The sequence below is a fragment of the Oenanthe melanoleuca genome, chromosome 5, assembly GCF_029582105.1.
Source record: "Oenanthe melanoleuca isolate GR-GAL-2019-014 chromosome 5, OMel1.0, whole genome shotgun sequence".
In the NCBI taxonomy this organism is placed as follows: domain Eukaryota; kingdom Metazoa; phylum Chordata; class Aves; order Passeriformes; family Muscicapidae; genus Oenanthe; species Oenanthe melanoleuca.
The window spans coordinates 49,347,028-49,371,444 of NC_079339.1; the positions used below are offsets into that span (position 1 = coordinate 49,347,028).

The window sequence follows — 24,417 nt, forward strand, 5'->3', positions numbered from 1 at the left end:
GCTGTCATATCAAACAAGCATCTGAATTCTTCCAGCTCTTGATCTCAGCTGATCCAAGAGCAGGGTGAAGAGACCAGGCTGGTGCACACTGTGTCACCTTAAGGGGAGTGAAATGAAAGACCCAACATTGAACTGGATTCTCTCCAAAATGGTTATGGCCTCAGCAACCCACCACCCTGGTGACAGCTTTGGGTGTCAGCACCAAACTTCCTATAGTCAGAAAGTCTTAAAAAAGAAGATTTAATTATGTCCTAGAGGTTTGGAATTCCTGTTAAGAGTCTACTACCCTCACCTTTTTGTACAAGGGATGTGTTTAACTGGGCAGTGATTTATCCCTGCTCTGCCTGGATGTTTGGAATCATAATCCTTTATCCCATGTTATTCTCAGCCAACCTTGTTCTCAGCCATAACACTCTCTGAACTGAGACAGTGAAAGAATGCCTGCAAAACAGACTAAACAACCATTTATTGTTAGGCAGCACTGATACCATCCATGGTCAGCCCAAGGTTTGAATACTAAATAGCTCATCTTTCCCAGTATGCTCATGCCCTCAGATAACTGAAAATGTCTCCTCCTGTGGGTGTAACTGAAATACAGCTGATTCCAAGGGAGAGGAATTACAGAGGAATTGTAAATATGAGTGGGAATAACTGCAGAAGCCAGTGCAAGGGCTGAGAACTCTAAGCCTCAGGGTATTCAGCACCACATATAAGCAGGTTCTCACAAGGTCTGAACAAATGCTACATGAGAGGCAAATTATATCTCCAGGCAGCTTGTTTCAGGAAAGTAAAATAAGGGCTTCATAATCCATCCTGCTCAGAATCCTTTTCTGGGAAAAACATCTACACAGTGAGTGGATGACAACCCGAGGAAGAACTGATACAAACAGCAACAGGTACAGGAACTGACTGTGTGAGTACTGCAAACACAGGCACATAAGTTTGAACCAATTTTTCTTTACTGATAGGACACATTATGTACACCAAGCTGGGTGTCTGGCTTCTGGTTTTTAGCACTTGAATGCTTTATTTTCTGATCTGTATTATCTTGACCTTTAGCTACAATAATGATCACAGAACTGTTTATTTTGATAAACTAGCTAGCTGAAGGCCAGCCAACAGAAAGAAGGAACCACATTTGTTGTGCTGATATTGGGTTTACTTTGCTATGTGGACTGCAGCTTGTTGTACAGATAATTCCTTTCAGCAACAAAGCTAGTAGCCTTGAGGAAAAAAACAACCTCTTTGAAGTCACACTTGGGATCAGGTTCCATGCTGCTGACAGTTCATGTTTGCTCTGACAGTGCTCATGACTATCCAGGTAGGTTTCAGCATTTCTCTTGGTGATTGTGGAAGTGCTGTGGGAAGCTATTCAGAATCTGTGCTTTTGCACAGAATTGTGAGCACTGTTTCCACCTAAACACCAGTTTTGCACCAAACCTACTGAGGTGTCACTGTAAACAGGTGTCACTGACCTTCCCCCACCCCAGAGCTGGCTGCTGTGCACAGGGACATGCCACATCCAGCCTGGCTTGTGACCTGGTCATCTCTGCACAACTGACCCTAAACAGCTCGCTCTGGGAGCAGCCTGAAGTCTGCCTGGAAGGGGGTTCTAAGGTACCACAGCTCAATACTTCAAAACAGGGACCAGCTACATCAGATGACAAATCAACACCTAAAAAGGTAGGAAGAGAGGTAAAAACCAGAGTAAGGGTAAATTAAGGCTTTTAAAGAATTATAAAAAAGTAAAACAAAAGAAGTTTGATACAGACTTTTATCTACATCTTTATTACAGTGAGATGAACAAAATGGGCAAATTGAGGAAAATGTAATGAACAATGCCTGATAACATTTCAGCATGCTTTTGAAAACTGCCTTGACCTTTAAAATGACCTCTGGGACATGAACTGTAATTACATGAGTCAGGAATTCACCAAGACTCCTCTGAGAAACTGCACCATCTCAGAAATATGTTAGTATGAATTTATCAGAGAACTTGAAAATAGTACTTGTTCAGCAAACAAATAAATAGTTTTCCTATCACACTTCCCTTTCTAGAACTTTCAAAACATATTTCAATTGTTGCTATAAAATAATCCATCTACTTATCTAGAACACAGCACTGTTTTTCCTACAGCTATTTCCCTTTGCTGAATAACAAAATTAATTCTCAGTGAATGAAATAAATCTAGCAGAACAAATCTGCATATATTTTAAACAATATATTTGCATACATTTTTAAAAGCACTTTCTAAGTAAATTTAAGGCTTATCTTTTATGTATGGCTTAAAGATGACAAAGAGTAGACTGCAAGAACAGTGAGGTCATAATTAAAGTCTAAAGTAATTAGGACCTAGCTTATTTATTACTGGATTTAAGAAGCTGCTTTTTCCCCCTAAGAATTGTTCCACTACTTCTAGAAGAAAAAAAAAAAGCTTTTCTATTCATTGTTATGCCCCTGCTGGCACTGAGATGCTTTGCCTGTGGGTTATGGAGACAGTCTCTGGGAAACATTTTCAGTAATATGCTGAAGTCAATGGCATTAAATTAGAAATGTCAGCTCACATAAACTGTAAAGAAAAAGACAAAAGCTAAGCCTTGCTATTTCTAGCACAAGTTGGAAACTTGTGCAATAGGCCTAGGTTTGCCTTGCACTTCTGCCTTTTCCTTGGTTCCTTGAACAAACATAACCAGGCTAACCCACCTGTGTTATCTACATCAAATAAAATCACCTTTGCTAAGACTGTATCTGGGCTAGCAACTTTCTATTCTATACAAGACAGATCTAACAGTTTGCACTCAAGCACTGTTCAGATCAAAACACATAGCTAATAATTGGAATTTTTCTTCCATAAATCATAGCAAAGACACTGAAGTTCTTTTGAAGAAAGGAGATAAATATTACATGAGATATTTTAACAAAGTATATTTTCTCACTGAAAATAAATATAATAAATATCCCTAGTTTAAACCTCCTGGTGCAGTGAAAGAGAACAGACAGTACTAGAAGTATCCCTGTGTCCAGTGTGACTTCAATTTTCACAGCATGATTTAACACTCATTATTTATAACTAGAAACCAGTATTTGCATTTCTATACTATCTTCCACCTGAGAATATCAAGGACCTGACAACTTCTTGATGACCTCCTCCCTCCAGAGGCACTCAGATCAGGTAAAAAGCTCCTGAAAAAAAATAGATTTCTGCAACTTGCCCAATGTCAAAGAGGAAGGCAATAGCAAGACAAGTCTGATATTCTTTCTCCAGTGTTCAACTCACAGATGTCCACTCTTTCTGTACTGATCCCACCTTGTAACATTCACTACTTTTTTGTGTGCAGCATGTTTTCAGTAGCCTAAGAAGACATACAGTGTAGTAAACCAAAGTACATAGTACAGAAGAAAATGGAGCTACTATTTATTGCTTTGAGATATGACCTCTTACCAACATATTTAAAACAATTTCCAAATTAGCCTTTATCATCAAATGGAAATTTTATTTATATTTTCAACATGAAATACATTAAAATACAATGCTGGGCTGACATACATGCTTTTCTGCAAGACTGATAAATTCTGTCTTGCATATTCTGATTTTAAATAGATACAAGTCCTCTTTAAAACTTTTTCTGTACTCTGCTGTTCATGATAATTTACTCATTATTTATAAAGCACCAATTACAGGCTGTACATAACTAGGGAGTGATGACATACAACAGAAGACAACAATTACTTGGTTGTGGATTATCAAGTGCTAAGTTACATATACATTTCTTCAAAATTCAAAAGCCAGCTTCCTTGGAGTCATGAACTGCTTCACAATTTCATCTGTGACCTGCTTCCTTCTTTCTTGATGAGCTGCTACCAAGGGCTGCATTGTTTCAATAAGTACCTTCTTCAGCTCCCCTGTGAGCAATTCCCCACTGGTGTAGGCCTGCCAAGACAGTGTTGCTTGCTGAACACGGTGCCATTCACAAAAGACTCACAAAAGTGATCAGTATTTATTTAAAGACAGATTTGGATGACTTAAATGTAAGTATATGTCAGAAGATTATCTGGTATTACTCAGAAAATGCAACTTGCAGAGTTGCTTGTTGCCTGTTAAAACATTAAGGCAGCTGGCAAAGTTCATATGTGACAAGTTATTATAAGGACTGAATAAACTACATTCACAAGTTTAACTAGGAAATCCTGTAATTACTTGCAGGAAACAGCAACTTTCCTCCCTAGAATCCCAGTTCAAATAAACAATCACCCTAATCCATTTTTTTTTTCAATAAAAGGTATAAATTCTCATATTTTTCTCTCATTGCATTTGGGTAAAAGACTAGATGTGATTAAAATATCCTTTTTATAGCAAAGACACTCAGAATCTGTGTTCACATTAGTCATATTCACAGTTGGTAATCCATTCCATTGCTCAGTACTGAAATGCTTTAGCTTAGAAGCACAGGCCAACAGTTTATTGGTTCAGCCACATTTAGCAACTGTGGCTGGGACAGTTAGCTATATTTGAAATTACAATAAACATGATAATCTTACCTCATCATCAAGCCATTTGTAACACCTGCTCAAGGTGTAAATGCTGCTAATATTCACTCAGCAAGAGTGAAATACATTAACAAGAACAAATGGAATTGCAATTTCAGTGGTGTGGTTTGGGATGTGTGTGTTAATTTTGTTTATTAGCTTGTTATAAAACACCAAGGTTGCTTTCTCTGGAAGTGTCCTCTGGTGCTAGATGTGAAGCAGCTGCACTGATGCTGCTACAGGGGGTGAGTTCATGTTTCCTACTCAGGTTCTGAGGCACCACTGCAGTGAGTAGCAAGCTGTGGGCCAGGCTTTGTGCTCTGCAGCAGACTTAGGCTGACACTCTTGCAGTGGTTGGAGATTAATTTAAAAAGTATCTTTAAGCCAAAAGTGCTTCAGGTTTCCACAAGGAATTTACAACAGCACAGAAAAGAGTAGCTATCCAACTCTGCTCTTGTGTGGGAAGGAACAGAGGGCTGGAGAAGAATCTGCAGCTCTTGATTTTCTTGCAGCTGTTCCCAGCAGGAGAAAGCTGATAAACCAATGTGACATGGGTGATATCTGCTGCAGCACCTGCCTTCCAGAGAACACACACCACCTAGTACTGGTGATGAAAGGAAGGGAAATGAATTGCTACCAGCCCTGGAGACAGAAGTCTGCCAGACAGGCTTAAAAAAATGCAACACATATGAAGCAGTTTTTGCCTGGGGTCAATGAATCAATTCCTCAGAGCTACTGGATTTCTTGTGATGATAAGAAAAAACCAAAAACCAGCAAGCTTTAGACATGAGCTCCTGTGGTTTTGCAGAATGTTTAGGTACTTTACAATAAGGAACAGGCAGAGTCTATTATACAATTAAAACAACATAAAACCCAAAGTGACCTCATTTGAAAAGTATGGAAGATAATGTCCTACAGAGTGTTGGAGATTCCTGTGAAAACACTAGGGATTTTTTGTTTTAAAGAGGAGACAGATTGGCCTGTGAGAAAGAACAGTGCAAAGAAACACAAACTGAGATACTAAGAGTGAAACTTGCAAGGGATGGAGAATAACACCAAAATTACCTTCCTGGAGCAGGTTCCCAGGAGGACTGAGCTACAGCTCTGTTGAGGGCTGAGGTACAGCTTTGTCCTCAGAGCAGGGAATGAATAACCCTGTCTGCAGTTTGGTTACTCACCTGCTTCAGCTGCTGGAGCCTGTCATCATCCTCCAGGAAGAAAGTCAGGTACATGAAGGACACGTCCACGTCACAGTTGCCTCCGTACTTCCTGTGCTCTTCAATGGTGTCCCTGCCCCCCGAGAAGGCGTGCTTGTTAATCTGAAACAACACCAGCAGCTCAAGCTCTCATTCCCACCACAATGGGGATTCCTTCACTGCAAACACAGATGTGTCATGATCATCCAAATTCTTTACTAAGGATTAGCTGAAGAATGAGTGGGACAGGTTAAAGCAGAGCCTCAGGACTGAAAACAGGAGGTCATTACAACCCAGCAGGGAAAGTGGCTACACACATACTCCTCAGACTGCATAATCAGAACAAAAATTAAGTGAAAATAAAAAATAATCTACCCAAGACTCAGTCAAAAAAGTTTTAAATCCCTATTGCTGAAGCTGTTGGGTAGAATTTGTGCTTACAGAAAATGTACTTCATGTAAGAAGAATTAAGATATCTACTTTGTCAAGAAATGAATTTTGAAAGAGAATGAAGAAGACATGGAAATTCCTGCAGAAATTGTAGAGATAATCTGATCTCTTTTCAGGGAAAAGGAAAACAAGAGAAAGCAAAGTTAAAGATGACAAAAGTCTGTCTAGAATCCTTAAGTCAGACCAATGCCCAACTGTTTAGTCTAAAAATGGAATATTTGCTGACAGCCTGCCTCTTATTTAAGCATAGTTTCCTATAGGCAGATGAACAGCAGTATTGAACAGATGCAATTGCTAATGCCATTCCCAATAAATTCAGAAGCCACTGGCCTATTTTGAACAGTTATACATATGCAGAACTCTCAGAGGATGCTAATCTTCTTACAAATTTAAAGAAAATAAACTGCTAAGTGGAGAGAAAAAAATATTTCTTAACCATATGCTGAGCTTTCATTTAGCTCTTGTATCTTTTGAGATACCACAATCAACCTGCCAAGAGACACATTTGCATATGAAGTAGGTGGTTTTTTTTAGTTGTGATATCTGTTATATATTTACAATTTATGAACATTCCTACTGTCTGTATAGACTGTCTAGTGCTTTTTTTGAATCTCTCCAACCACCAAGTTACAGATGAATCTTGTGGCAATGAACTACAATCAGAAATCACACACCAATGAATATTTTAAGGAAATGAACTGCCACATTGTATTTATTCTTATACTGTAGGGCAGACTGAATAGCTGTCTCAGCATCTGTAAAATGAAGTTTTTAACATACTCTTCTGCACTCATCTTCCTCCTTATTAGATTTTGTAAGCCCGCGTGAAATATTTCACTGCCTTTTATCTCTACAGTTTGTGTTCTTCCTAAACAGAGAGGGATTAAATACAATATGTCAGCTGAAAGCATATTTTGTAGAAAAACAAAATGTTTCCTTTCTTAATCTCAAATTCATTTTTTTACATATTCTGGAATCTACTCACCTGACTAAAGACTCAGTCACCTATCCATAGCGATGCACTGATTTTTCCCCCCTGAATTTCTCTGAATCCCTCAATATGACTATAGACATAAAATCTAAGTAACACTTTATAGGAAAACAAACAAATAATTGAGTTGTAATTTGCTGACAGGTACAGTAAAAATAGTTTATTACAATGCTGCCACTCATCTCATTGGATTACCCAGAATCCTCTTAGCCATTCCCAATATATAATAATTTTTTATCTGTAACCTGTAAGTTTTGAACCTCATTAATTAGCCATGTAGCAATAATCTGAAAAATGCTGTAAGCAGTAATTTTTTTTTGTCCAGCATAGCATTCTTTTTTTAATCTTCATTCAAGACCAGAAATCACTTTTCCTAATATATTTTTTTATTTATTTGCTATAACAGTATTTGATCTTTCACTCCAACTCTATTTCCATAAAGACTTGTTTCTGATGGGCTTCAGAAGATTAAATAAATCTCAGCTTGTCCTCCATTACTCAACACTTCACGTCATGTTCAGGATTTTTCTTTATGTCTTTTATATTCCAAGTAGCTACAATTATTTTTTTTTTCAAGTAGTTTAAAGACAGTAGAATTAGGACTTATGAACTTGGATCTCTTTGCAGACCACAAGTTACTTGCCAGGAAGAAAACATGGAAGAATGCTACCAATATTACCATTAACCAAGTATTCTCTATCCTGAAATTACAGCCTTTCTTTTTTCTTTTTTGAAAGCAACTCTGTAACTGTGCAAATAAATGGGAATTACTATAATCCAAACACATGAGGAATTCAAATTCCTCAAACAGTACTGCTTAATCAGTTTCTACAAAAGAGAAGTGTTATGAGGTGGCTGTAGAAGAGTATCACCATAAGAGAATTAATCCAGGCCTGCCCAATAGAAACAACATAAACATATTTTCTTCTTGCTGTTTCAGTTATTTAATGTCTGGTTTCATGCCTATAAATTCCTTCCCAAGGACTGATTTTCACTTTCTTTACCACAACACAGGTGAACTTTTGCCAAACTAAATCATCTGACACCAGATAAGAGCAATCCTCCTTTGAACTTGGAAACAAACTAGGAATATACTCAGAATAAAATACCCCTTCTGAGCTGAAATTCAGCATAATGTTTACTTGTAAATTGGAGTGAGCAGATTTCTTTGTGAATTGGCAGCAATAGATTCTCAAGCAGCAGGAAAGGTCTGACCTGTGCTGGAACTAACACTGTGCAATGTTTGGTGCTCCCAACAGTGAAAGGTAGTCAAGAGAAAGAGCTGTATATTACGTTTACATCATGGCCTGTCTGATTTCAAAACTATGGCAACATAATATTTATTTTAAGATCATGAGCCTCCACAGCTCTTACTCTTACATCACTGCTCTGCAGGTACCAGATAAACAAACATGTTTTGTACACTATCCCAGCTAATATTTGTACTGTCAGACTAGCTGGTAATGCAAAATTTCATACTTGATAGTCTAGCTAAGTTTGTGTAACTCAATCAGTTCCTGAAGACCCTTTGCCATGAAATTCATATATGTTCAAGAAAAACACTCAAAACTGTCATTGTAACCAGAAGCTTCTGAAGGTAGTGTCAGATATCAAAAGAGTATCAGGTAGGAGCTCTGGGCTAACCTCTGCAGCACTTCCTGATGAAGCTGGAGACTATCTCTACTTATATGATACCTATAGATATGGTTTAGGGGGGGACTTGACAGGGATAGGTTTATGGTTGAATTCTATGATCTTAAGGGTCTTTCCTGACCCAAATGACTCTATGATTCTATGACCACCACTCCTTTCTGCTGTAAAGCTTTGTGCTATCAGAGTTTGCAGGTCCTTACCTTTGTCTTGATTTGTTTGGGTGTATCAGTGAGGAAGATGGAAGAGTTTGGGTCACTAGCACTCATTTTGGTCTGTGCTCCTTGTAGGGCTGGGAAGAAGACTGAGTGGAGTAAGGCTGGCTTAGGCTGTCCAATTCTCGGTGCTACATCGCGGGTCATTCTGAAATAAGGATCCTAAAACAACCATCAATAGAAAGCACAGAATAAAGTTGAAAAACGTGATGACTCATTCATGCTGTAAGAAATGATGTGAAAAAACCAAAAAGTGCAAAAAAAGACCCCATGAAATATTCCAGAAACTACTTTCAATCCAGTTCATTCAGAACACCAACAAACAAAATTCCCTTTTTTCTTTTCCACAGTGCTGTACACTCTGATTCTCTTAAGTACCAGGCATATTTACAAAATTTTACATTAATTCAAATAGTTGCTAAAACTATGCTTTATATGTCTGGAGATGGATGCAGCCTAAGATGAAAGCTTTCTCCAAAAGCATTTTAACAACCAGCAGGGAATCTAAACTAAATCAGCAATCAAGCTGCCAGTGCTGTGCTGATGATGTGACTTAAACCAAAGTGAAATATTACTTCATAATATTGTGGCTGATGAATGTATTTACATCACCTTGCAGAGTCTGTCTCTGTGACAAAAATAGCTAAAGATTCAGACAGTGCAGGATGTGATTCCTAGAAACACTACTAAAGTAAAGACCCTATTACCCTCATTTGTATCTGATGCTTTTCCAGCTCTCTCTATAAATCTGAATTGTTAAGGGTCTGCAGCCTTTCTGGCAAACTATTTCAATGCCTCTTTATTCTTACTGAGAAAGGGTTTTTCCCCATGGTTCAACTGAAATCTCTTGTGCTGTAAGTTGAGCTCATTCCATCTTGCCCAAGTTACCATGGAGATGGCCAGAAGTTTCTTCCTACCCCCATGTCAGTGTGCTTTTGCATAGATATTACTGTCTTTGCTTCCCTAGATGTCAGCTCAGTTGAACAGAGTTGAGATCAAGAGAGATCCAGGACTGGATGAATACATGATTGTTGAGTTAAACCTTCATCTTATCATCTTTTAGGTCTTTCAGTTTCTGTCACACACAGAGGTGCTGCAGAAACATTTTACAGATGCCTCGAGACACCACCATGAAGCTTGAATGGTACAATACAAAACCAAATCCATGAAAACCAAATCAAAGCAATATGATTTTTTTACCTGGTCAATAGCACATGGGATAAGACACTGAATATTCTCCTTGCCATTGAATATCTGTGGAAATGATGAACTGAAGGATGGAGCAGCTTGGATAGCAGGAAAGCTGATCTTACCTAAAGAACATGTTTGGAAAAGCTAAGCAATCAACAGAAGCAGTGATAAATAGAGAATTTTTTGCAATATGTAAAATGCACAAATGAATCATCCAAATACTTAGTTGAAGACCAAGCTCTATCTTTAGCAAGCACTGCTGCCTTATCTGAGGAAACCTTTTCATCTTTACCTTCTGCAATGTCAACAAACCTTCAACTGACATAGAAACTAGTGACAAAAGGCAAGCTGTGCCCACACTGAAGTCAGCAAAAATTCATCACTGCATACTCTCTTGATCACTGAACTATCTACCCTTTCCAGAAACAGAGCTGACTAAGCTTTCCATTTTTTTTTCAGTTTGTGAGAGAACAGCTACAGTCATCACATCAGTTTCCTTCTAAATCTTAAATCACTGCTATATGCACACTGTATTCATGAAGCATCTCAGATATGCCAAAACAGATATGTTTTCTTTTTTATACAGGGCTAAATCACAGTGTGCCCAACCTGGAACTGACCAAAATCCTATCAGAACAGACAGCAAGACTTTTACACACATGTGTTGAAGTCATAATCACAATTCTATCTTTTATCAGAGCATTGCTAAAACACGTGCAAATCTGTTCCTTGGTTACAGTGAAGGCTGAAAGCTGTCACTGGCCTAAATACTGGACAAAGAATGAGATAATGCTCAGAAACATCCAGGATTTAATGTCATTTTTACATAGAATCTTTTTTCTTGGCCATGTGACAGAAACCTGCAATTGCAGTGATGTAAATAGGAGACCTGAGTTATCTAGCACCTTGATTAATTAGGCTATTCAGCACTCAACTTTTTTCATATATGTAAATGCCTATGGGTATTAATGCAACTTTTTCTGACAAGTTGCTTTACAAATCTGGCATAGAAATTTCTAGGAGGTAAGATTGTCTATAGCTCCAAACACTATAACAAAAGAATAAAAAAGAAAATAGAAGAAATAGTTGTTCTCTGTTTTGGACCCTTTAACATTTGTGATTTGTACTTGACTCTTACTAAAGTCAAAAAGGTAGATGTTATTCTAGAAATTTAATTTTAAAGTGTTTTCTGTTCTGAAGGAACAACAATAATATCAGAATCTGCTTGGAAAGATAATCCTCCTGCTTTTTCTGTCTGTTTCCTGAGTGGCAGACACTAATCTCTTTAATCCATTACTTAAAATAGCTCAATTGAAAGTGAAAGCAAACACTGTTTCTTGTAACTAGTATGATTTCCTACCAATGCAATCACTGTCTGTAAAGCCAAAGATTCCTTTCACTTGGTTAAATGTAACATGCTTCTGAACTTTGACAATATTTCTGTAGAATCCAGCACTTGTCCTGTAAGAAAAAAAAATGTGGAAAAATAAAATGAGGAGAGTGTATGAACAAACTGTGACTGCAAAAGCTGAAAACATCAAAAACCCTGCAGGACTGAATCTCACCGTTTCAGACTTTTTGTGGCCCATTGAGATGATGATTAGAGAATCATTTACAAACAGGAATTTTATGCCTTGAAAGTTTAATTTGTTCTTCCCTTCCCCCAATAACTACTACAAACCTTCTCCTTTAAACTTCACTCAATGCTGTATTATTAAAATAATCTAACAAAGCAAGTTGCTGCAATGCCTTCTGTTAAAGCCAATAAAGTGTAAACACATCTGAGAGATTTTGGTACCATATTAAACAAATCAATCTGGAAGTTTCTTGGTGGTTCAGGTATTTTTACACTTTAGCTGGTATAATATACTTTCCATAATTTACACATTGCACACTCAAATAGTTGTTCATATGTTTTACAGGAGAATGACAATAACATATATAAAATGTTGGATAGCAGAAAAAATATGTTTCTATTTCAAGTGTTACAAAACTTGTCCTGAAGCTTTCAAATTTAGACACACTTATTAAAACATTTCTGGTAGTCAAAGTTAGAGAGAAAATACACACACTTTTTTCACTACAATGCTCGAAAGAAATTTATACTTACCCTAAATAGTCTAAATCCGAAAATATAAAGGTTTTATTGACATCAAAACCACATGCAATGATGTCTTTTGCATTTTCTTTAGCATATTCATATGCCTTCTCAATTGTCATGTCCTTCCAAAGGTATTTCTCATCATCAGTTAACTGTATTACCAAGGGAACATCAAATACCTCTTGCAGCCACCTAATAGAAGCAGACACGTTTTATTCCAAATTAGGTTAAAATGAAGTTAAATTTAAGTTAAAATAAATCATGCAGCTAAAATATTTTTATATATTTAAACAAAAGTATATGGAGAGGTCTGCTCCTTTCTTTGTATGCATATGCAGCTATATTTATGTCAACAGATTAAATGTTTTATACAGGTGATAATGACAACTTACCTGGAAAAAAGACTCACACTGTTTTCTGTACACATGACAGAGGTCACCAGTTGCAAAGGACCCAGAATTCAAAGAGCCTTTACCTTTCTGAGCCCAATGTCTCTGTGTCCTGCTGCTGCAGGCACCACCTTACAAAGTAATGTTACTGAATTTTGTAAGGAAATGGTTTTTAGGAACAACAGAAATTCAAAGGAGGCCACATGGCTAAGGGAGTAAGGAAAAGGACTTTATGGTGATGCAGGGACTGTGATCATTTCAGTGAAAAGGTAAGACTGAATTAAGTTCATTAATATTCACCACATAATCAGAACTTACAAAGTAACATTTGGGCAGTCTCACAAGCCATGTACAATGTTTCTTTTGAAAAAAAAAAAAAAAAAAGATTTTATTAATACAACTGGTAGAAACAGCTTACTTTGTGAACATGAATGGGATAAGATGACCAACGTGCATTGCCTGAGAGGATGGCCCTCTGCCTGTATAAAGGTAAAAGGGCTTCTTATTTTCATAAGCATCAAGTACTTGGTCCATATCTCTAGAAAAAACACAGAGAAAATAAGATACAATTATTTAGTAAGAAATAACTACAGTTAAAAGCCTTTATTCAAAACCTGTGTGTTTTTAAAGCCAAAAGTACTTATATATAAATTATAGTATGTTAAGTGTCCTAGAAATAAAAAAGTTGTTTACTCATTTTTTAATTCAAGAAAAGCATAGTCTCCTTCAGTCTCTATGTGGGGAAAAAAAAAACTTAAAGAAAAATGAAATAAAATCTGAATATTTAATGTTGAAATTGTGCAACTTTTAAAACAGCCAGGGATCATTTCTCAAATAGGTTCAACCAAGCAGTTTAGCTGACCTCTGGTGGAGGTCATGCTCTTAGTCATGCTCAGACCCTTCTGTGAAACCTGCTGATGCCATAGCCCAAAAGCTCCAATTAATTGTGTGCTAAGAATTAAACAGTGAAGGTCACTGGCAGAATCATGCTTAAGATTATATCCTGAGAGCCCTGCTAAAATCATCAGTGACACCTGGAGCTCTCTGCCAGGCCACTGCCTCTGGCTGCTGACAGAGAGAGAGTCAAAATGAGCCTGCACTCTGAGCACATTTCTTCAGTCTGGGATTTTTGAGGACATATCACAAACCCACGCAATCCAGAGTTTCAAGTGTTGCCAGGAGAAATCTGCAGTAGTTGCTAATTTCAAATGGCACAGTTGGTTTGCCTTGGTATAAAAGCACATGGTTTTTGCTAGTTACAGGCTTCTCCCAATAATTCTCACAGGAAGTCTGCCCAACAGGACCTTTTGAATTTTAATAGAAGAACTCACCTGTGGGAAAAAAAGATTCCTCTACGTAGAAAGTGGTGAGGTTTTTGCCCGATAGCTCTTTCTATTCGATTAATCAGATCTGTGTCAATTTTACTGCTGCCAAACCGAACTATAATCATAAAATGTTAAAAAAAAATTAAAATAAGCACAGCATAGCTACAACCAGATCTTGAAATACAAGAACATACCAATGCAGGCTAGATTAAAAAAGACACCTTCAAGTCAAAAAGTCGAAGTCAATTTTCCTGATTCTTGCCTGAAGACCCAGCAGTCATCTCCAGTATTATCTCTATGCTAGGAGGCTCAGCTCACTCACACATGCAGTATTTCTCCATCCACAAATTACTATAATTGCAGTCTTCTTAAAGCAAAAGCATTGATATTCCAAGCAAAAAAACATGCTAAAGAAACATATTCAGATCACTAACTTGGCCTAAGCCATATGATAAAAACGCCTATGAGGCTCTGAATGTTTCTCTCTTGATGTCTAAATTTTCTGCTGTCAGACAACATCTTCTTTTGCTTTCACTCAAACTACATCACCAACCCAAATACTCTTCTGCAGACTTGAATCTTCTTTAAAATGAATATGATTACAGACACTGCTCCCCTCAAGAGGCATGAAAAGGAAATGCATAATGCTCTTCATGGCAATCAGAAAGACTTACAACTTGGTGGTTTAGGAAAGGCTGTGATAGAGTAAAACAGCAGTATTTTCTCTATTCCCAATAATTCTGGGATCCTAATAATCAGGCCAATGGTCCATGATTTAAACTTGTTAAAAAAAAAAAAATCTATGTAAGAATCTACATAGATTCATTGCTACTATCTGCTCTATTCAACATTAAAACTATTCAACACTGCAGCAATAAAATGCAAAATGCATCCAAATGGAAAAATATAATCTGAATGAATGCTAAAAAGAGATCAAATAAGCATAAAAATGATTCAGCACATCAACAGCAACTGCTAAGAGACTTATCTGACAGAAACAGAAAGCATGAAAATGCCCTAGATTAACTGGGACTAGCTCCCCTAGAAATATTCGTGTACTGTCATAGAAAGTGATTAGAAAACCTCTCTGGGGTATAGAACGCTTCACTTCACTGGAAATGCCTAAATATCTTTACTAAACATTCACAGGCTGCACAACTCCCTCTTCTTTGCCCATGTTCACTTTTTTCTGTTAAAAAATGGATAATTTTCCCCTATCTATTTCCTCCTATTTGAATGTTCAGAACATCTTAGGCTCTGTGCTCACAAAGAATCTGCCTTTCCAAACAGCTTCTGACAAAGTCACAGTCTCTGCTCCTAAACAAGCTTTAAAAAAATTCCTGGTGTGCTTTTCATCTCTGATGCTCTAGCTTTTACCATAATACAGCTTTCAACTCACTGTGCAGAAGTCCTGAGAACTGCCATTTTCAAAAGCATATTTGCATTTCCTGAAAATTCATTGTGCACTTTTTGCCATTAGCCCTAGTTATAATTACATGGAAAAATGTATACCCTAATATTTGTCATACAGTAACTCTGGTGATCAGCCAGTCTTGATGATCTCTGAACAGTTATGACAACTGTGAGATTCTCCTGGAGGCTGGAAGAAAGCAAATGCCTACCTTAAAGAAGGGCTAGAAGGAGGAATTGTGGAATTGTGGGGGGCAGGCCAGTTACTCCAAGGAGGAGTTTGAGGGAGCTGGGATTGCTGAGCTTGGGGAAGAGAAGGCTCAGGAGGGATCTTATCAATGTGTATAAATATGTGATAAGGGGAAGCGGGGAGGAAATAAAAAAGACAGCACCAGACTCTTCTCAGTGATGCCCAGTGAAACAACAAAGAGCAAATGGTACAACTTAGAAGAAAGAGGAAATTCATTTAAACATACAAAACCCCCTCATACTGTGCATATGGTCAAATACTGGAACGTGTTGCCCAGTGAGGTCATGGGATCTCCATCCTTGGAGATTAAAAAGTCCTGCTGGACAAGCAACCTGCTCTAGCTGACTGGTTTGCAGAGAGGGGCTGACTAAATGGTCTGAGAAACTGCCCACCAACTTCAACCATTTAGCATTACTTGCAATATTCAGCTTACTGAATTATCAGCACAAACAGCATAAAAAGCTCTTTCTTCCTCATTCCTCCGCTTTGTTTATGCTCAAATAAACAAACAGATTTCCAGGGATGTTCATATCTAGTACTTAGCTGACAGAACCCTTCCTCCCAGAATATCTTCAGGCTGTTTTGTTGTGCTACCATACACTTAAGTGCACATCTAGGACAACCATTTGAGAAGAAGACCTCTTTCAATTCAAACACTGATTTAATTTCTTACTATTTTTGACTAAATATAAGCACAGTGGCAAGTTTCTCAAATATCACTAGTAACAATTATAGATGGCACAAAAATTTCCTTAGGGTAGGAGCTATCCAATGTAACAAGTTCTTGGACACCTTTTACTGTTATTTTTTAAAAGGGAAGGAAAAGAAGGAAGCTTATCAATAACAACCAGCAACTGCTTTACATTCTGAAGTGGCTAGGCTAGCATTCTCTGAAAAATTTCCAACACAGCACTTAGAACAAGCAAAATGACTCATTTATCAAATTCATTAATCTGAGAGTAGTGTAAAGAAGTAAAAACCCTTTAGGTTTTCACACTCTATGGAAGATGAAAGGTCTTATGTACACAGTTACTGTGTACTGTGGAAAAAAAGGGCAGGAACTGATTTATAGTAAGTTGTTTTTAGGAAGATCCTGAGACTGTGCCAATGCAATTGTGCAATTCTTCCTTTTGTAAAATGCTCAGAACCCCTCCCTCTAAGACAAAATCCCCAAATCACTTCTCTGTAACCCTTAAGCGAATAACAAGATTATGAGAGATCTTGTCCACTTCCAGATTCTAATAAATATATTTATTTTCCTTCTCTTGTATTGACCTATATTTTTCTTTGCACACTTCTCCCTTTCCAATTTTTTCCTATTACTTCCTGTAGACTCAGCCAATGTGTGCATACATTTGACACGATCTCTCAGTAACATCACAAAGAATTAAAATAATGCTGACAAGCAACTAGTCCCAAAAGCAAATATGATTACTGCCACATAAGGGTGTATGCTCTATTGTGAGAAAAAAAACTACTAAACAGACCTCAGCAATGTACAACTGAGGTACTAAACACGAACTGAAGACTGACAACAATGAAACAAAGAAGGAAAACCAGAGAAATTAAAGAATAGTTCTCTCACTTGTTTCTATGCTAGACTCAAACAAGTCATTAAAATAGCAAAATTAAGCTACAGAACTTTGCAAATTTTGCAACAACCCCATCTGAAACATTTTCCATTACACTGCATGTTTTTGAATGAGCTGCAACTCCTTCACTCCAGCCAGCACTTGGCTGCCTGTAATTGAGCCTTCTGAAGAAGTCATTAGACTTAATAGATTTCTGCATTGGTTTTGGATCATTCCTGCCCTCCCTAATCTATAAGAGATGTGAGGAGTGGGTAGGAAGAATCCTTCAGCCTGGCCAAAATACTCTTCTGCATTCCAGCCACTGAAGATGCAGATACTCAGTCATAGTGTTTTCATTAGTGTAATTACTAATAACAGTCCTTACACCAAAAAACAAATCACATTAAAACTTGGATTTTGAACTTAGAAGTTCTTTGCAAAGTATATAAGTCTTTCATAGGAAATCTCCACCTGGGACATTTTCATCTCTTACAGCAAATTCTTTAGACATGGAAATGCTAAGATTAGACATAAATTAAATGTTACCTATGATGTTTTGATCTGGATTTGTTATGGTGCCTTGCTGTTTCTGTGGTCATTAGGATCACTTTACATAAATTCCTTAGTAGCAGTGAAGGAAGAGTTATACCTATGAGCTTGTCATAATCCACGCCTTTAGCATTTGATGTCTGCACATTCCAGGGATCCACTAAATCCTCATCCTCTTCTTTTGTTGTACCATTGTTTATTAATACAAGATCTTTTGGAGGCAAGCCTGCCTGATAATCTTGTCCTGTTGTTGTTTTATATGACAGTTTTAATGATAAGAGCATCCTCACTGCTGCATCAATTTCATCCTGAATAAAGGAAAAAACCCAAACAACTGTTTGCCTTAACATACTTGAAACAGACAAGTATATTAATGTCCCAACCTTTCAAAATCCCACATCCATGCTTTGATCTGAATTGCATCATTAATAAACTCTAAACTCTGTTCTATTTAAATGTTTTCAGCATCAATGTCAAATGTAGAAGAAAAGCAAATACATAATCATTAGAATATAAATCATCACCATTGCCAAGATATTTAAAGCACCTCTACTTTGCTTTTCAATTTCTGCCTAGGAAAAAATGCTTGCTTTCTTTTCAGAAGTATAACAAGCTTAGCACTTTTACCATAAATTTCCAAGGCATATAAATAAAATATAAATTATTATCTAATTTACTTACTGCTTCTGGTGGTTCACCTTAAAATAATTTATTCATTACAATTCATTGACAGACTTAAAGACAAACTAGAACAAGAAGTTATGGTTATGACCTCTCTAATATAAAGCTATCATAAAATCTCATGCAAGTAATACTTAGAACAACACTTTATTTGACTCCCAGTTTTCAAGGCTTACTCCCATAGGCAATACATTAATAGAGCCCATATTAAAAACTGAGCTCTCCTTGCCAAAATAGTGATGACTAGTTTGAAAATAAATGGAAAATTACTGAATTATTTAAGGGAGATTAAGAAAAGCCTGTCAGTATAGTTACAGGAAGACATATTTGATAAAGTCTACAAAAATGCCTGGAGAAAAAGGTTTTCATGAACCACCTATAACCAGGGAAGAATGCAAGTGACATAAATTAGCTTGAGAAATAAATGCCTTGGATCCTGTCACATGGCATGGCAACTGGATGAAGCAGACTTCTAAGCCTAGGTCTCTGTTCTGACTTCAAGAGTAAAAACTTTGGTCATGCCAGTGACTACCTTACTCCAGGTATGCCACAGCTCACAGAATGGACATAAACAGTTTTTAACAAGAGTTTTTCTCATAACAGTGCAAAATAGGACAGTAAAATTCTTCAGCACTCAAAGAGAATGGGTCCAAAACATGAAATGCAAATACCTTTGGTGCTTTTCCTGCTTTTAGTGCTCTGACTTTCTCTCCTTGTTCAGTCACTTTTTCAAACAGCTGAAGTGGACTCAGAGACTTCAAATCACAATTCGGGCTGTCAGCCATTTTGCCACACTGCACAAAGATCTGAGGTACAACTCAACTGAATTTATCCTCTTCCAATTCTTTGGCTTGGAGATTCAAAACAGCAGCAACAAACAGAACTGTGGGGCAAAAAGTAGTATATTTTACTCTTTAATGCAAGTCTTCAAGGTTAGGTGAACAGAGTAAGAAAATAAAAACTATACTGATCCCTACCATGTTCTATTCACATCAAATTGACAGATGTGGAGACAGTACACAGTGAGCTTCAGTTTCACACAAAAATGGACAGAGACTGACAAGAGTATCAGGTAAATTCAGACATCACTGTTCATGTTGTCTGCCTATGTATTTAACACTAGAACACCTTTTCAAAGTCAAATGCCTGCCAAAATAAAAATAATTAAATACGTGTATATATATGGTTCAGAGCATCTCAGAACAACTGGCAGAGGCTATATGATTCCTGACTAGCCAATGTTCCTGCACTGATACTTCTGGATGATGAGACTTTCATAACTATGATATGAAATTTAGTCTCAGTATATGTAATAGAGTACTTCAGCCCAAAAAAAGATAGAAAGGAGCAAAGCTTAGTCATCTCCTTTATGGCTTTCCTCCAGAGGTTATAAAACACAGTGATGACCCGTGAGAAATGCTGCTTTCCAAAGAATCCTTGGGTCAGCAATAGGGTGTAAATTTACCTGTGTTTCTCAAAACTATGCAGGAAAAATAATAGGAGATGGTTTAAGATGAGGAGATGGCTGAGACTAAGAACACAGCAGTCTGCCTAAGTGTGCTCTGTCATGCTGTGCCCTTGCCTACCAAGGGGGAAGCTCTGTGCCCATGTAAAAAACTACTGACTTTCAATGGTCTTATTGTCTCTCCCTAGCAAATTCCTGATCCACTGCTGTGCATGCAGCACAGATTGATTGAGTATTAGCAAAAATACACTTTCCTTTGGCTCCCTTTTCCCAGAATTAAAACAAACAAAAAATCCAAGCAAAACAAAACCTCCAGAAGCATTTACTAGTTGCATTAGCTGTTCAGCAGAACTTCAAAGCCTTCCTTCTACAAAAAAAAATCAGTCTAATCATAACCTTGGTTATATGTACATAGTGTTTATCTAAACTGCTCCTGTAAAAAGCCTTCACCTGCCTAGCAAACTTTGAAGGTTGATTTGGTAATGGGTGGTTACCAAAAAGATATCTATTATTAAGGCTCTATTTGTCAGTCACCTGCAATATTCCCATACTTCAGCTTCAGCTGAATACCCTGAGAAGTGGATACATCCACTTGTTAATGTAATTTGTTTACTCTATTAACTCTTGGATTACCATACTTAGATGACATAATAATACTTAAATTTTTAAACTAATTTGATTCCTTTAGACTTGACTTTTTGCAGTTCAACAGTGTGATTTAAAAAAAAGAAATCTGAAGCAGATCAAAAATTTTTGATTCATTCCTACAATTTAATTACATTTTTTAAATTTGGATATTGCCTCCTCTTCTTCATGGGCAGAGAATATTTTAAATGTTAAGTAAAGTATAGAATAAATGCATATTAAAAATGTTTATGAAGATTAACACACCTCTTCTGTAGGAACTTGCCAATTATATTTACTGGCTTCAAATTACACAAAATAATAAAGACATAAATAAGAATTTTCTCAGGTGTAGAACAAATTGTGACTTGTTGTTTTAACTTAATTCCTTACAGTACAGTGTTACTGATGGATTGCCTCTATTCAGAAAAGCTGAAATGAAAGCTGACACTTGGCATATATAGTGGAAAGCAGCAAACCAGACTTCTTAAAATATTTGGAATATGGATTTAAGGTGAAGAGAGAATCTCAAATGAAGGTGTCTCTTCATTGAGAAGTAGCAAAAGTAATCTAGGTGGTGCAACAAGAAATGAGGATATTGTGACTATAAAATGCAGAACATATGGACTGCTACCTAAAGGTTGTCTTTATTTACCTCAGTACTGCCCCTGTTATTCAAGCCAGGAATTAAGTAATGTGGAACAGAGGTTTTTACCTTTTGAAATTCAATAATGCAATTGTGAGCCATAAAAAAGAAATGGCTGGATATTCTACTATTTATCAGGATTTTTTTTCTCGTTCTCTTATTGATATTATAAAAGTAACAGTCACAGACAGATTACATATCATAGACAAGCAGATCTGAAAGAAAAAAAGATGCATAGGAATTGGAGAATGAACTATTAAGATGTTTAGGACCAGAGTACAGAATGATCCAGTGTGAACTTGAAAGCCAAGATGTGTATGCTTTTTCTACCTATGAAATGTAGGTAACTGATAATGGGTACTGCTCCTCTGTCCATTTCAATATATTAAATTGCTATGAGACAAAGCTCAAAAACAACCCTTGGCAAAGGCATCAGAAAACTACTGCATCTTCCTCCCTTTCCAATTGGCTGACCACCACAGATCTATGATCATTTTCACTCTCTGCAGTCTAACTTGGTAAGTTAGAAACCTGAGAATTAAAAAACAGGGTTTCACATTAAGTTAAGACAAACATTGCATGAAAGCACATTATGACTTCCAGAGACAACAGTAATACAACCGTGCAGAACAAGCTTTCATAAGCAAATGAAAGAATGCGAGACCAAGTCTAAAAGCACTTACATTCCTGAAAATTGTTTTTCCTCCTGTAGAAAAAATCAAAACAAAAAAAAAGGAAAGTAAAATTAAAGTAGGTAGCATCCACACAGATGTCATGTGAAACAGGCCTTAAGAGGCACTGCAACACAGGCTGCATTTTACAGCAGACCTACCTTCTCAGTCATGGCAAATACCAATTTACGTACGAAATAACAATGAAAGAGTGCAAGACGGCTCCCCAAGATGACAGATAACGCGACCATTCAAAGACTGAGGAGTCCCCAGAAGAAAGCCCGACACAAATCTTTGCTATACTGTAGCGGTGTAAGAGCAAAGCTCCTGCTGTGCACAAAACCACCCAACACGCAATGTCCCCTAACCCTGGTGCTCTGCAGCGTTCCCTGCCACGCCCTGCCCGGCACAGCAAAGCCACCGCCAGCTCTGCCCTGCTGCGGAGGGACGCCTATCCAGGGACCTGGACACTGCCCTTCCCAGGGAAAAGCGCATTTTCACCTGACTTTCTGGCGAGGTAGGGAATGGGGGAATAGCTCTCAAGTGCATCACGCATCTGCAGGGGAAGGAGAGAACGTGCCCGGCAGAGACCCTCCACAGCCGGCGCCTCGCACCGGTCACAGGGGCGGCAGTGACCACCCAGCCAGCCCCTGTCCCGCCCGCCGGGTCTGTCCGCGAGTGCCCATCACAGTGCCCATCACTGCCCGTGCCCGTGCCCGTGCCCGTGCCCGTGCCCGTGCCCGTGCCCGTGCGGGCCCATCCCGCCGCTCCTCACCCGCCGCTCCTCTGTCACCACCATTGCATCACCCCAGCCGGCACGGCCGGCGCGGCTCCCGGCTGGGAAACACCACCTCCCGGAACCATTGCCTCACACAGTCCTCCCTCCTGCTCCAGCCGCCAGCCCAAGGGAGCGCTCTCCATCCCGCTCGCAGCGGGGGAAGAGGAAATCCTGCCCCCTCAAGGAGCCGCGGTCTGACCGCTGCCCTTCCCAACACGCGGCCCCAGCGCGGGGGCTACCACATGCGGAACTGTTTGAGTGGGGTGCCTTGTTTTCACCCGGCGCGGATTTCGAAGCGGCGCGGCGGCGGCCGGCAGGTGAGTTCCGGCCGCGCTGCCGGGAGCGCAGGTACCGCGGGGTGGGAACGGGAACGGGAATGGGAATGGGAATCGGAACGGGAATCGGAACCGGAACGGTGCCGGGTGCTGTTGTCCCGGCACCACGGGAGGGCTCGGCGGCCCGCGCTCTGGGGAGAGGTAGCGGCTCTGTGGGAGAGGGGAAGGAACCGGCCTCAGTTGCCGGGGCCCTCCCGGGAGCCGCTTTCTCGTGTGGGGCTGCCCCGGGGGCACTGGAGAGGGCCGGGTGTTTGCAGGATCGCTAGGGCTGGAGGGGCTCTCTGGAGGTTTTCCCGGCCGGCCGTGTGCCCGGGCAGGGTCACCCAGGGCAGGTTGCACAGTAACGCATCGGGTGGGGTCCGAATGTCTCCAGCCAGGGAGAATCCTCGCCTTCACTGAGCAGCCTGTCCCAGTGCTCTGCCACCCTCCATGGAAAGAGGTTCTTCCTCGCGTTGAGGTGGAACTTCTTGTGTTTTAGTTCATGGCCATTGCTCCTCGTCGTGTCGCTGGGCACCCCCGAAAAAAGCCTGGCATCATCCTCCTTGCCCCCGCCTTTGAGACATTTGTATGAATTGATGAGATCCCCTCAGTCTTCTCCAGCCTAAACGCATCTCCCAGAATCTCTCAGAAGAGAGATGCTCCAGACCCCTCACCATCTTTGTGGCCCCCACTGAACCCTCTCCAGTAGCTCGTTCTTTCCCCCTGGGGGCTGTGGGGCGTTAGGATGCTCTGCTGGCATCCTCGGGCACTGTGCCCCTACTGAACACTCCTCTTCAGTGCGTTCAGGTAATTCAGTATTGTGGAAGCCGAGGAAAACCAAAACGCTGTAAACTTCTCTTTTAGTCCAATACATTACACATCACAATCTGGATATTTCCAGTCAAGTACATTGTGGTTCCTCCCCGACCCCCCATTTTTCTTTAGCTAGGGCAATTTCTCTGGGTGGTGTTTCTTGAAAAACAAAAGTTGATGGGAAAACGAAAAAACAAAAAGTCTTTAGATGACAGAGATACGTTTATGGGTGATGTGTGTCGTGGGATGGATTTATCCTGACCAAATGTAATGGAATGTTTCTCTTCAGTATCTCGTGAAACATTTTTAACCTTGTGTTTGCAAGGCACTGTCATGCATTTCTGAATGTCAGCGTGGGGTTTTTTTTGTGTTAAAACAAATTAAAGTAACTTTGTAAGTCTACCCCAATCCACTTGTGTATCCTACTTTATAGCTTTTAGCCAGAGGTCAGCTTCTTACTCTATTTGTTTTATGGACATGATGCATTTGGCTGGGAAATGTTTAGCACTGCAACACAAACAGTAACCATTTGATACAATTATTGAAGTGAAACCTTTCAAAACTCCTATTTATTTGATGTTTCAATTTACTGCTAGGAACTTCAATTTA

General features: G+C 38.9%; 2 protein-coding genes across 7 annotated transcripts in view; one reads left to right on the top strand and one right to left on the bottom strand.

Moving 5' to 3' along the window:
* Positions 1–1,760: 1,760 nt before the first annotated feature.
* On the bottom strand, positions 1,761–22,826 carry WARS1 (tryptophanyl-tRNA synthetase 1). 4 transcript variants are annotated; one of them, XM_056493983.1, is made up of 12 exons: positions 22,679–22,826; positions 21,916–21,938; positions 19,169–19,380; positions 17,917–18,124; positions 14,043–14,151; positions 13,130–13,249; positions 12,332–12,514; positions 11,582–11,682; positions 10,231–10,343; positions 9,019–9,192; positions 5,707–5,847; positions 1,761–3,932 (listed from the first exon to the last, which is right to left on the bottom strand). In XM_056493983.1, exons 3-12 carry the CDS (start codon positions 19,280–19,282, stop codon positions 3,774–3,776), a joined length of 1,422 nt encoding a protein of 473 aa, XP_056349958.1. In that variant the 5' UTR covers positions 19,283–19,380; positions 21,916–21,938; positions 22,679–22,826; the 3' UTR covers positions 1,761–3,773. The 4 variants fall into 4 exon arrangements, with proteins under 4 accessions (XP_056349958.1, XP_056349961.1, XP_056349959.1 ...); XM_056493986.1 differs by lacking the exon at positions 21,916–21,938 and having other exon boundaries at positions 22,679–22,738; XM_056493984.1 differs by lacking the exons at positions 21,916–21,938; positions 22,679–22,826 and adding an exon at positions 21,302–21,458.
* Positions 22,296–24,417, top strand: part of WDR25 (WD repeat domain 25) — a 57,671-nt gene continuing 55,549 nt past the window's right edge. Inside the window, exons 1-2 of one of the 3 annotated variants that reach the window (XM_056493982.1) lie at positions 22,830–22,998; positions 23,394–23,802. The gene's annotated coding sequence lies outside the window, so the exon portion shown is untranslated. Of the gene's footprint in view, positions 23,030–23,393; positions 23,803–24,417 lie in introns of all 3 variants that reach the window. The other 2 variants (XM_056493980.1, XM_056493981.1) reach the window with 2 other exon arrangements.